Raw genomic sequence first — 13,681 nt, forward strand, 5'->3', positions numbered from 1 at the left:
ACTGAAATCGATGTGACTTATTGGTATTCCCTGGAAGGTTTGACTTCATCAACACCCCTTCTTAGCCTGAGCTTCCTACCTTCTGGAAATGCCCGAATGCCCTGTGGTTTAAAGGTGCATCTCACACACAGGTCTGGGTTATATCTTAAAAGTGGAAAAGCTCAAGAAATGAGGGAAGGGGTGTCATGGTATCAGCAGATGTTAGTTTTACTGCCTTTGGCTTTGGATCAAATTCCCGCCCATTCTGGGGCTGCAGGTGCATGCTCTGGTTGGTAAGATGGCCCAGGGAAATGATCAGGGCTGCTGAAGGGTAGGGGAGATACTCACAGCAAACTCATTCTCGGGGTCGACGGTGCCCCTGCGCACAGGCCGGGAATAGTGGAACTTTTGCACATAGTTGGACTTATAAAAGCTGAAAGAGAGGAAGAGGCTGAGGCTCCTGGTAGCATGCCCACTGCTGACACAGAACCTGACCCAACACCGTGCCGTCCAGGAAGGCCCACTACAATAAACGTGAGTCTGGCAGAGTCCTTGTGGTAGCATTTAAAATCAGGCTTTCCTTGCAGGGTGGTTTAGAAGCTAGACTGGTCTTATGCCCTCATGAGAATGTAGCATCCCTTAGGGTACCCAAGGAGGTGGAATTCTAGCATCAATGCACATGGAGTTGCCTGGGTCACCATTTCCAGTGACTTCAGTCAAGGATCTAGAATCACCTAAGGTCTGAGCCTAATGTCCCAGGGGTGTCTTCCAAGGATTTCATTAAGTGTCCCAGCCAGCTCCCGAATCACTCTTCCTGAATCTCTAGGGAGATGCTAACATTGGGCCAGCAGGGCACAGTTCTGGCTGTATAGTTGTCATCCCCTGCCCATGGTGCCTGACTGAGAGGTGACAGACAGCTGAGATCCAAGTTGAGCTGTACCTGCTCAGCCGTGGGCACTGGTGCGGCGCTACAGGCCGGGGCAGGGGGCTGCCTCTCCCTGAAGGAACAGGCCCTTCTCACAAAGGAGCTCCTGCTTCTGACTGGGCCTCCCAGAGGAGAGCCTTTTACTAAGGCCCTCGAGGTGCTATATTGGGTACCTGGACCTGAGGGGGGTGAGGTGGGAGGGGTGTAGCCTTGGGCCCCAGAGAGCCCACAGGTGCCTGCCTCATGGCCTCATCTGACCCTGCAATCTGGTATTGAACAGATTGACGCCTGCCTTCACACTGCTTCCTCTAATGCCCCTTTATCATAGTCTGAACATGTCCAGTGTCAATGCACAACCTTACATACCGAAAAGATGCCCCTTTGGGAGAAAGTGCTCAGCATGAGCACTGCCCTTGGCCCCCACCCTGCCCGTCGCCTGCCTGGCCCACGCTCTCTGGCTGTGGATTCCTTGGAGTCACTTGGAGATCAACCTGCATGATAGGCTCTGCTCGTTCAGTTCAGTGCAGCTCATTGCTGCCTACTGAGGATTTTCTGTGCTACAAAGGGAGCCATACCCTTGCCCCTCCCATCCCTCTCTGGCAGAGCCCAGACTGCTAATTGGGGGTGATTCTTCTCCCAAGAGGAAAGGGGGAGCAGGCCAGCAAAGATAGAGAAGGAAATAGAAGGGCTCTAGGGCCTGTCATGCCACCAGCTCAGCTTGGCAGCCCCATGAGATTTTTTTCCCCATCCCTCCTTCCAGTGAGCTTCAGGTCTTACTTTATAATCTGGTCAGGCACCGGCTTATTCTTGAACCTGGGGTGTTCATCCAAGACGGGCTGGACAGTGAAGCACTGGATGTCTGGGGTCCCCGCAGTTAAGGGCTCACAACACGTCTGTCAGCAGCAGAGACAGTTCCAAGTGTAGCAGGCTCAGGCCGAGACCTTTCAGGCCAGCACTTCTCAGGCCAAGTTGTTATTGAATGACCAACCTCAGGTTGCTGGCTGCCAAATAGGTCCCAATGACCAGTTAGCAGTCACTGTGGTCCTTATCAGAGCTGCCCAATCCCAGGGCTTAGCCCCTGCTAACAGTTGGTTAGTGGTCCTTAATCATCACCATTGTTATATTAGCAATAATGCCATCTAATGAATTTACAGCTCTCAATCAATTGTAGAGCATGTCTCCCCACAGTCTCCTTTCACCTCTCCAATTCTACTGAGCAGTGTTATTAATATAAATTGTCCCCGTTTCATAGACAGGGACATCAAGGTCAAAGAAGCCAGACAACATGTTGAAGGTCACACAGCTTGTGACAACAGAGCAGAGGTTTGTATTTGGGTCTTTTAACCCTAAGCTCAGGGTTCCTTGAGTCTAGACTGCTACTTCATGTGCTCCTCTAACCAGCAGCATCAGCATCACCTGAGAGCTTGTTAGAAATGATGCCTCTCATGCCCTACCTCAGATCTACCCAATCAGAGTCTGTAGTTTTATAAGATCTTCAGGTGATTCATATGCATCCTTAAGTTTGAGAAGCACTGCTTTAGAATATGCTAATAGCCATCACTTTGCATTCCAACTCTGAAAGTTTGAAAGCGCCTGCCTAAGACAGGATTGCAAGGCCATGTCCATGCTCAGGGGGAAAGAGTTTGGTGATCGATTAGTGATGCCTGCCATGGGCACAGGCTATAGGAGAGGCACGATGTGGGCCAGATCTTTGTCCTGCCTATTCTAGACCTTTATTCATTTGAAGCCAATGATATCACAAACTAAATGAATAAAATCTGTTGTCACTGGTCCCATCCCTGACCCCTGCTTCCCTTTCCCTACCTTCCATGTCTCCTTTAACCCATCTCTGTTCTTTAGGTATTCAAGTTCTCTCATCCCTCTGTTCTACCTGATGACCACCATAACTCCAAAACTCTTCTCCCGGGCCTGATATTTCTGCCAACTAAGGAATCACAAACTCCTCTTGCTGGCATTCAAAGCTACTGCACTATGACCCCAACACATCTCTCACCATTATCTCTGGGTATCCAAAAGATTCTACTATTCCCTTTGCTTGAAATATTTTCCCCATTGCCACCTCTCCCTGCGAGCCCTTTAGGAAAATGTCAAATACCACAGCCCGCTTGAGCATTCACTTTGCCCTCAGTCCGGTGTTCTTCTCCTCTGACTCTCCACCGCATTTCCTCTGTACTTTGGGCTCTTCTCTCTCCAGCTTCATCTTCTCCTCTCCCGCTCCCTCCCCACCAGACTGGGAGCTTTCTGATGGGAGAAGCTGGGATTCCCTCACATGTAAGAAATCACCAAAATATAATTCCAAGCTAAATTCAGTTGCACCCCTTCTGATAAACTCATGCCAAATTGATATGTTGAGGATTTAATTGTTTTATCTCTGAAGAATATTTCCACGTTAAATGAGAATTCCTCAGAGAGAAGGTGAGGGAGAGAGAGCAAGAAAGAGAGAGAGACTACAATGTTTAAGACAAATGAATAAACCTCCCTGGAAGGATTTCTGTAATATTCAGGAAAACCATTTTCTTTCTCAAGCCATGTAACCACCAGCCTTTTCTGGGTGGAATCCACTCAGGATTAAGTCTAGGGCAGGAGTTGGCAAATGATGGCCCCAGGTCAGATCCAGCTCACTGCCTGTTCTGGTACGGTTCACAACGAAGAATTTTTGTATTTTTAAATGGTTGGAAAATAAGAGTATTTTGTGACATGTGAAATGATATTAAATTCCAATTTCCCTGTTCATAAATAAAGTTTTATTGGAACATGGCCACACCCGTCCATTTCTGCATTACCCATGGCTGCTCTCCCACCACAACAACAGAGTTGAGCAGTTGTGGCAGAGGCCACACGGCCCACAAAGACTGAAATATTTCCTATCTGGTCCTTTCAGAGAAGTTTGCCAACTCTTGCTTTAGAGAAGATTCTAGGTCGTGTCTACTGATCTTAGCAACTGGCCTTGGTCCAAGAGGAGAATCCAAACCTGTCCTGGGGAAGCCAGTGACACCAGAGCCTTCAAATCACGTCCGGGAGAATTCATGGCTGGACTCTCACCACATGCTGAACCTGTGATGGGAACTGCGGCCCCAGGGTCTGGGCAGTAGGAGGCTGGGGACAGGAGACACCAGCTAAGAGACCCTTGCTTTCAAATGTCTTCCCCTACTTGGATACTTAAGTGAGAAGACATGAGACGTGTCACCTTTCCAAAATGCTTGTCAGCTTTTCATCAAGTGAAGGCAAGTGAACAGAGCTCTAAGAGTCTGGATTTTGGCGAAAGCAGACCTGAGTTCAAATCCTAGCTCCATCACTTCCTGAGACCGTGTGCAAGCTGCTTCCATTTTTTGAGTATCAGTTTTCTTTTCTTTTTCTTTTTTTTTCTTTTTTTTTGGTGAGGAAGAGTAGCCCTGAGCTAACATCTGTGCCAATCTTCATCTATTTTGTATGTGGGACGCCGCCACAGTGTGGCTTGATGAGTGGTGTGTAGGTCTGTGCCCGGGATCTGAACCTGTGAATCGTAGGCAGCTGAAGCAGAGCACATGAACTTAACCACTACGCCATGGGGCCGGCCCCTGAGTATCAGTTTTCTTATTTGTAAAATGCAGAGAATAATAATACCCAACTCACGGGATTATTATGAGGATAAAATGAAACAATGCATGAAAGTGCCTAGTACATGATGAATAGTTAATAAAGAACATTCTGTTCATTAATCTTAAAACGAAGGCATTAGAGAAAGCATACAGACTTTGAGAGAGAGAGGTTTTGGAGTCCAAATCTCAACTCCATCACTACCTACCTTTGTGATCTTAGGCAAATCACTTTACCTCTCTGCCCCACATATTCCTTCTCCTTAAATAGGGAAAATTAATATGCACCTTATAGGGTTTTATGGGGATTAAGAAATAATGGTTATAAAGCTCTCAGTCTCATGTGTGGCATGATGAGGACATTTAGCAAATGTCATCCCTTCCTCCTTCCTTTTCCACTTGGTTCCTGGCACTGAGTCAGGCCTACATGTGACGATATGGCCCAGTAACACCTGCTCTCTCTTCCTCCTGCAAGTTAAAAGGCCACAGCCCTGTTCCGCACCAAGATGCCCACTTAGAAGGGCCTCAGTGCTAATCCCGTGTCTCACCTGTAACCAAACTCACATTTGTAACCAGCCAGCCCTGCCACCAGTTGCATTTCCTCCTGCAAATAACCATGGTGGAGCAGGCATGAAGGGCAGGCGAGCATAATGAAAAGGTTGCAGATGAATATGTATCACCCGAGGGAAAAATATTTGGATTAAGGTTCGGCAGACTTAGCAGACCAGTCATGCAACCTGTCAACCCCATTTTAAAGGCTGTAACTTAATCTTTGCTAAAGGGTGCAGTGCGGCGAGCCAGGCTGGCCAATGCACCCTCGCTCGGCTGTCGGCCTTCTCCTGGGTTTATGTGCTCCTGCCACCTGAGTCCTGCCTCCTGCCCAGCGTCAGCCCCTGGCCCTGTGGACACCACACCTGGCTGCACTGGAGCCGTTTACACCCCACCTACCCAACCTCACTGCATCACCTTAGATCACCTCTGTGTACCCCAGTGAGCTGGCTCCTCCCTGTCTCCCTCTTTCCTTCCTTTCTCTATTTGTCTCTCTTTTCTTTCTTTCTCCTTCTCCCTTGTTATCTTTGTCTTTCTATTAACCAGCAAGTATTTTCTGAGAGTCAGATGTGCGCCGCGCACCATGGGAGACAGGGATTACCGCAATGGACAAGGCAGCACAGCCCTGCCCTCTGGAAGCTTACCTTCCAGCTTACACGTACCTTTAAAAAGCACAAAAGATAGTGACAGGTTGAGATCAATTCTCTAAAGCAAACCAGCAGGGTTTGAGATTACAGGGCCATGAAGAGTTCAGACAAGGCCACTTTAGAGAAGGTGACCAGGGAACTCCTCTTCGAGGAGGAGACACTGAGTTAGGATCTGATGGGTGAGAAAGGAGCTGGGGGAAGGGCATTCCAAACAGAGGGAACAGACAATGCACAGGCCCAGAGGTGGGAACAAGCTGGGAGCATGTAAGGAGCAGAAACAAGGCCAGTGTGGCCAGAGGGGCCAAGAAAGGAAAGGAAGAGTCAGGAGGTGATGACACTGGAGAGGCAGGAGGGATAAGATGATGGGACAGCCTTGCAGGCCTGGCTCAGGAGTTTTGATTTTATTATAAGAGCAGTGTGGCGCCATTTTGGTTCTTGGAACCTGCCATGCTCCTTCCCACTCAAGGCCTTTGCACATGATGCTCCTTCCCTCGGTCTGGGACATTCTCTCCCATGCCCACTAACCTTTGCCTGGTTAGTCACCTTAAACACTGCCTTCCTCAAGGAAGCCTTCTCTGCCCTCCCAATCATAGTACCCTGTATGGCTTCCTCTTGGCATTGATCACATTTTGATAAATACATATCTAACGGTACAGTTAGTTCTTCAATGTCTCCTTTGCTTGCTAGACTGAAGCTCCCTGAAGGCAGGACCACTTTGTGAGGGTAATCTCCAGTGCCTTGCACAATGCTTGGCATAGAGTCAGGGCATGACAGTATTCATTACAGGAATGAATGAGTGAGTGAGTGAATTAATCAATGAATGCAACATTTAGAATTTTCTGAGATGGGTTCTTTGGACCCCACGCTAGACACTAAACTTGGCACCACTGCCATGATTCTGGCAGCTGCTCTGAGCTAAAGGTGGGGTTCTGTGGGCTAAAGTCGTGCAGGGCTGCCCATGCCTGGCCCCTGGGCAGGGGCCTTCTCCAAGGATACACTGGCCTGGGGCGTTCTTCACCTCATCCCCAGGGGCAGAGGTCGTGTTCATCTTCTCTGCATTGGGGAACTGGCTCATCAGCTGCATCTGGAAATCTTCTCTTCGCTCATACTCCTTCCCTCGGTAGATGAACACTTTGTTCTGCAGAGAAATGACACCCATCAGAGATTCCAGGGCCCAGGCTTGGAGGACATGGTCCAAACAAAGCTGGGAGGCTTGTGACATGAGCAGTGGGCTATGGGGACCTCCTATAGATCTCTCTCTTCTCTGTTACAGCACCAGGAAAAGGAGGGGCTCAACTCACTGAACTTTAGCTGTGCACATGACTTCATTAAAAAGATTGGTTCTGAATGGAAAGGACATCATGGATGCTGAGAATTTCTCCTTCAAACCATCTTATGTACAGCTTTCGGAATAATTCCTCACCCAACTTTCACTGTGTCACATCTACTGTCCTATTTACATGACTGCAGAATTTCCCTCCTGCCATTAATGGCCCATGTGGGCTGGGCCTGTGGGCCAGAAGGGACCAGCATTTGGGTACTTTGTCACTTGGCTCCTGGCCGTGGCTTAATAGAAACACACTCTTTACCCTTCCTGGACCACATTAGCCTCTTCTAGGCCTGTAGTTTTCAAATACGTGGTGGTTTTGCCTCCTAAGGGACCCTGGAAATATCTGGAAATATTTTTGGATATCAACTAGGGGGAGGGGAGCTACTGGCATCTAGTGGGTAGAGGCCCAGGATGCTGCTGAGCATCCTTCAAAGCAGAGGACAGCCCCACAGCAAAGAATGACCTGGTCCAAAGTGTTGATAGAGCTGAGGTTGAGAAACCTGTCCTAGACCATATCTGTGCCATCTGTGCCACCTCTAATGGCCCCGAAGTTCTTCAGTCCAAACCCTGTCTGTCACCTCTGTACATCAGGGCTTCCAAACCTGGCCCATCACCAGAGGAGCCTAGGAGACTTTTAGAAGTTCAGATTCCCAGGCCTCACTCTAGACCTGGAGTAGGGCCCAGGAACATGTATTGTTAACAGGTTCCCCAGGGGGTTCTGATGTACGAGCAGCTTGGGAAGTCTCCTCTGTTCTATCGAGGACAGCCTCACTGTCTACCCTCCGTAGGTTGTGGCGCTCGCTCCCGCAAGCCCACTCTGACTTCCATGTGGATCGGTAGTGGGGAGTGATTTATCTCCTTGACAGACCGCAAATCAGGTGAGGTCAGAGATCAGATTCATGGTTTCTGTTGCATCTCCTGGCCTCAGAACTGACCACAGACTCACTGACCGGAAGGAAGCCTATCGCTGGCCTAATCCCACATGACCAATGACTACTGCACGGCAGTGTCGGATCAGAAACTGTGCTCCAGGGATCCCTGAAGGTCCTCAAGACCCTTTCAGGGCCTTGATAGATCAACACTTTTCTCATAACAATAGTAAGCTATTCTTCGCCTTTTTCACCCTTCTTGTCCCACGAGTGTGCAGTAGAGTTTTCCAGAGGCTGCGTGATGCGCAGTGTCACAACAGACTGAATGCAGAAGCGGGCGCAAGAATCTAGCCGTTGTCTCTTCATCTGGACATTGAAGAGATTTGTGTAAATATGAAACAATCTTACTGCACTAATTTTTTTATTGGAAAACATAGCTCTTTTTCATAAAGATACAATTTATGTTCACATGTGATGGGTTTATTATTGTTATTTTTAAATAAATTGATAAATATTTCAAAATCTTCTTAGTGTTAATTTTGAACATGGTAACTGTAGATGGGTAGAGTCTATAAACACAGAAGTTCTTCGGGGACCTTGATAATTTTCAAGAGAGAAGTGGGGTCCTGAGACGAAAAGGTCTGAGACCAGTGATCTACAGCAACTGCTGGGAAGCAGAGGTCCTCCAGCCTCTCTGAACACTTCCTTCCAGGGATGGGGAGCTCACTACCTCACGAGGCAGCTCTGGTTGCTGTGAATTAAGAGAAACATGGGATGGCTGAAAGGGACGATGATGGATGGGGATTGGGGAGTGTGCAGGGGTCGGGGCAGTGCTCAGACGGAGGAGAGCACAGCGTCTGAGCAGAAACAGATCCTCGAAGTGCAGAGGGACAGCTGAGGTGCCAAGGCCCCGGGACCCTGGCCTAGTGCCGAGTTACCCAAAACTCACCCGCAGAAAGGAGGGGATCCCCTGGCCATAGTATCCAACAGCAAAGTAGTCTGGCTTGGGCCTGAGAATTTTCATGATACTTTCGTAGAATTTTGCCTGCTGGATCTGAAAGAGGAAAACTCACAGCTTGTAACAACACAGATGTGTATCAAAGGCACATTCAAGTCAGAGAGGCCGCGGTTAAGACATGATCATTATAGCAGAACCAATATGCCAAGTGCACGTATTTGCATATTGTGGAAATGTCTGTAATCACAAAGTACCAGGAACTGTGTTAACCACTCCGCCTGCCCTAGCTCATTCGCTTGGATCATCCATATAACAACCCCATGAGTATTGTATTTCTGTTTTGCAGATAAAGAAATGGTTTCTCATAGTGTAGCCAGTAAGTATGGAACTGAACCCAGCCAGCTATCCAGAGCCCCCACCACTGCCACTCTGCTCCCGGCTCCCTGCACACCGGGCATATGCCAGTGAGGGTCCATGGACGGGCAAATGTCTCTTGGTACAGATGTCTTCCTGTGTATGCACACTTAACATGTTTCATATCAGTTCTAAGAGGTATGTGTTCTTCATATTTTAGCATCTCAGAAAACAGTTTGTGTCTTACTTTACACATGATGGCATCTTACAACTGCTATTAGCCAGACAGAAATCATGATGTGGCACATACAAAAAGAAAAATGTTCACCTCACAAATGATAGCATCTTAAATTTGATACAATATGGAAGATAAATGTGCATAGACCTGGACATGGGCCCATGCGATGTGGGCTTGGCACATGGATGTGCATGTAGATCAGCGTGTGCATGAATGTGTACTGGGTATATGTGTGTGTGTGTGTGTGTGTGTGTGCATGAATGCAGGTTTAGAAGGCACGTGTGATTCCATGTCTGCAAATATCTATGTAGACGTACAAGTGGGGCAGACATGAGTGTTTCTTGGTGTGAGTACATGTGTTTGCATTAGCTCTCACACACAGTGCAAACAGCCAACAGCTCAGTTGTTTTTTATAAGAATACTATGCTCCATACCCATCCTCCCCGCAAAAAGCTACAAATCCTCTCCCGACACTCTGACTCTCATTTTACAGTGCCCTGGAAACTGCTGGACTGGTCTCTCAAAATGGCCTAAGATGGGGCCCTGGGGTCCCGGCTCTCAGGCACCAGGAAATCTGTGTGTGTAGCGGGTGGTGTGAGTCAGGAGCAGCCAAAACTTCCTACATTTTCCCTGCAGAGGTCACCTCCCGCCAAGCCCCGGCCTCTGCAGCGGAAGCAGGGGAGCCTGGCTTCCTCCCACTTTCCACTTCCTTCACCAAATCACCAGCATGGAGGAGCTAATGGGGAATGGCCAGATGGGAAGCATTTTAATGTGATTTATCTGTTAATCAGAAAGCACAAATTTGTGTTTTTATTTAATTGGCTTAGTGATTTGTGGGAATTTCACTGCAAATGTAGCACAGTATTTATCGGGTGTGCAGCAGCAGCCGCAGCAGCCCCAGTGCCCAGCAGGTACTTAATGCTCCATCTGATGAGTTTTCCCAGAATACCTCCCTTTGGAAATATTCCCAACTGGGAGGGAGCCGCTCAGCACAGCCTGGCTCAGCCTGGGCTCTACTTCCATTCTTTCTGTAGTGTCCTCAACCTGCCGGGCCTCCCACCCCTCTCCCGTCTCTCTGGTGAGCCAGGCCCTGAGCGCCCGGCCTCCAGGGCAGTTGGCGCTCCTGGGGCTGCCTTACCAGGTTCTGGCTCAGCAGCTCGTAGTCAAAGATCTCCATCTCGTACTGTTCCGCCAGCTCCTTGCACAGACTAATGGCCTCTTCCCACATCTACAGGAAGGTTGGGGAGACAAAGGTCAGAGGGTGCCTCAGGTTTGCAGGGTCCTTGCTGCAGAAGGGACCTGGGCGGCTCTGCCTCCTGGGGCTGAGCTGCAAGCGTCGCTCTGGCCCACACACAGGGAGCCAGGCGCTTCCCAGGAGCATGACCCTTCCTCTGCCTCTCACTCGGTTTCTTCATAAATAATGGAGCAGCCACAGACCAGGCTAAACGCTTTATCTGCATGCTCTCTGGATCTTCACAGTCACTCTGAGAGGTGACTAGTAACATCTTCATTTCCCAGGGAGAAATGGAAGTTCACAGAGGCAGACCAACTGCCCCATGTCAGATGCCCAACAAAAAGCAGGGCCAGGACGCCCACCGGGGTGTGGGGAAGTATTTAGTAAATTAACCCTTGACTCCCTCAGCTTCCCCATGTAGGGGTAGGGCAGGGAGGTGTTGACCCCATTTTCCAAAAGGAAATTTTTCACACAGAAGTTAGCAGATGGCCTAAGGTCAGAGTTTCTGGAGACAAAGTTGGGGCCAGATCCAGTTCTCCTGAGGTTCACTCCTGGGATCTTTCCACTCTGCCGATCCTGCCACTTTTTACTTTCTTTGGCCAACTTTCTTTCTACCGTCTCTCTCTCCTCCCTCCCTCCTTGCCTCCTTCCTTCCCTTCCCTCACTCTTTCTTTTCTTTCTGTTGTGGTAAGAACACTTAACATGAGATCTACCCCCTTAACAGAATTTTAAGAGCATGATACGGTATTGTCCACCTAGGCCCAATGCTGCCCATCAGATCTCTAGGACTTAGTCAGCCTGTATAACTGAAACTCTATGCCTATCCACTCTTCCCGGGGCTTTTTGGGGTGTGTGAGTGGGCAGGGGGCAGCACAGAGGTGGGGGTGCTACTAGAGTATTCAAAAGAGTGATTAAAACTTTTTTTAGTAGATCTTTTCCATGTTTAAAAAAAATTCCAAAAAAACGAACCCTGGACACAAGGGACCCTTTTCCTCTGCTCTGTCTCAGGCTGGAGCCAATAGGTCATCCCTCCATCTTAGATGGAAGGGCGTGGGAATCCCTGTGGAGTGCAGGGGGAGAGGCAGGGTGGGCTGGAGATCTGGCAGTCTCAAGGGACACTCATGGCATTTCACATGCGGGTTTAAAATGGGAAATGGGCCTAACTGGAGAAGCTGGGGGAGGAGTGGGAGGAGAGAGGGGAGGCTGCCAAAATGCAGTGTGCACTTTGTAGCAGAAGTGCTCTCTCTGCATCCAAGCGTAAAAATAAATAAAAGCAAGTGCCGAGCGGAGGAGCCGCGGCTGTAAACCCACGGACAGCTTAGTGAGCAGCATAAAGATGCTTTATGTGCCAGGAGGAACCAAGTCTGTGGGCCAGATGGGCTGGTGCTTTCTCTTCAGCCTGAACAAGAAGGTGGTGGTAACACCCCTGGGCTGGGCCAGGGCACTGTGGCTCAAGTGGCGATCTTTGCCAGCTTCCCACCATAATATGCTGAAATGCTCTCCCCGTCTGTTAACAAGACCACTAAGGGACCAGAGAGGGGGCCTGGCAGCTTGGGATTTCCTCCAAGGTCTGCTCCTGTTGTCCTGGGAACTCTGACAGTCACCGACCCCTCTGAGTCTCATACATTCGTTATTGAGCACCTGCTGGGTTTTAGGCATGGTGTGATATGCAGCAATGGAGCAGATATAAAGATGGAGAAGACACAGTTTCTGCTTTCATGAAACAAAAGTGGGTAAAGCATACATATAAATGATGTAATCCTTGGGTTTTCAGGGATGTAGAGGAGTCCACCAGGTGATGACAGAGGTACTTAGAGAGTAGAAAGCCACTGTGTGTCTGTCTGGAGCAATGAGGCTCCATGAGAGGAGGTATGGGGAAAGGAGGTTAAAGGAGTGCTAAGGAGTTTGGGTTTCATTCTAGAAGCTTCAATAGCAGTAGATTTCAGAGTGAGCTATACCCATCTGCTCCTTCCTCTCTGCTCCCAAGGTACTTTGACCTGTTCCCTTTCCCCACCCCCACCTTATTGCACAAAACCAAAAATATATGTTGAATAAATTAATGAATTAAATGTATGAATGACATTGTGGTGCCATCATTGATCTCTAAACAATGACAGGATGCTTGGTTGGGTTTGGTCAGAAAATTGGCCAGATCAACTGCTGCCCATCCTCCAGTCTCCAGGGGACCTTCAGGAACCACCAACCCAGATGCCAGCATTCATCCTGTAGGAGATGCAGCATGGTGCATATACATATACATATATACAGGTCCCTTTGACCTGTACCCTGTTCCCTTTCCCCACCCCCACCTTATTGCACAAAACCAAAGGGTAATGTGCAGAAAAGATCATGATTGGCATTTGCCAACTGGATGGTAAGGTCTTCGAGGTTGGGGATTGTACCTTTTTCCTCTCTGCTCATCACAGGGTGAGCTGAACTGGTGCCTTGCAAAGGACAAGCTCAACATGCACTCTGGAGCTTTCACACTGTGACTGACTGACTCAGCTGATACCAAGAGCACGCTCTGACCTGATGCCCAGCAGGGCAGGAGGATCCGGGCATGGCAGAGTCTCTGCCCTCAAGAGGCTTATAATTGTAAATTCTAAAAACAGTGTTCAAGTGCTCAACTCCTGGGAATTTATAAGCCCTTCTACAGACATTACCTCATTTTATCTTTCCAGGGAAGGTGGGGAGATCAGACTAAGACAGATGCAATGAAATGCAGTGACAGGGCAGACCAGAATTAAGTGTTAAATTATGTCCTGATGAACTATAAGAGGCCTTGCCATTCAGATGAGAGCAGGGCTGTAGGTAAGCCGGAGGATGCAAGAAAGGCCTGATGGAGGAAGTGGCCAGCCAGCAGGGGCCTTGAAGGAGAAGGAAGGTAATGATGACTACAGTTAAAACCTAACTAGATGTTATTATGCACCACTTCCTAAACTAGGTACATTTTCTCACCTAATTTTCACAATACAACTAGGAAATAGGTACTATTAGTATCT

At 48.6% G+C, this 13,681-nt stretch overlaps 1 protein-coding gene across 1 annotated transcript in view; it reads right to left on the minus strand.

The window, feature by feature from the left end:
- DOCK2 (dedicator of cytokinesis 2) overlaps positions 1-13,681 on the minus strand; it is a 411,398-nt gene that overhangs the window by 21,334 nt on the left and 376,383 nt on the right. Inside the window, exons 39-43 of the mRNA XM_070569049.1 lie at positions 10,584-10,673; positions 8,845-8,949; positions 6,693-6,834; positions 1,682-1,763; positions 328-412 (exon numbers count right to left, since the gene is read on the minus strand). Of these exons, the coding sequence (XP_070425150.1) occupies positions 328-412; positions 1,682-1,763; positions 6,693-6,834; positions 8,845-8,949; positions 10,584-10,673 (504 nt within the window). The remainder of the gene's footprint in view (positions 1-327; positions 413-1,681; positions 1,764-6,692; positions 6,835-8,844; positions 8,950-10,583; positions 10,674-13,681) is intronic.

The sequence above is a fragment of the Equus przewalskii genome, chromosome 13 (genome assembly GCF_037783145.1).
Source record: "Equus przewalskii isolate Varuska chromosome 13, EquPr2, whole genome shotgun sequence".
Taxonomy (NCBI): domain Eukaryota; kingdom Metazoa; phylum Chordata; class Mammalia; order Perissodactyla; family Equidae; genus Equus; species Equus przewalskii.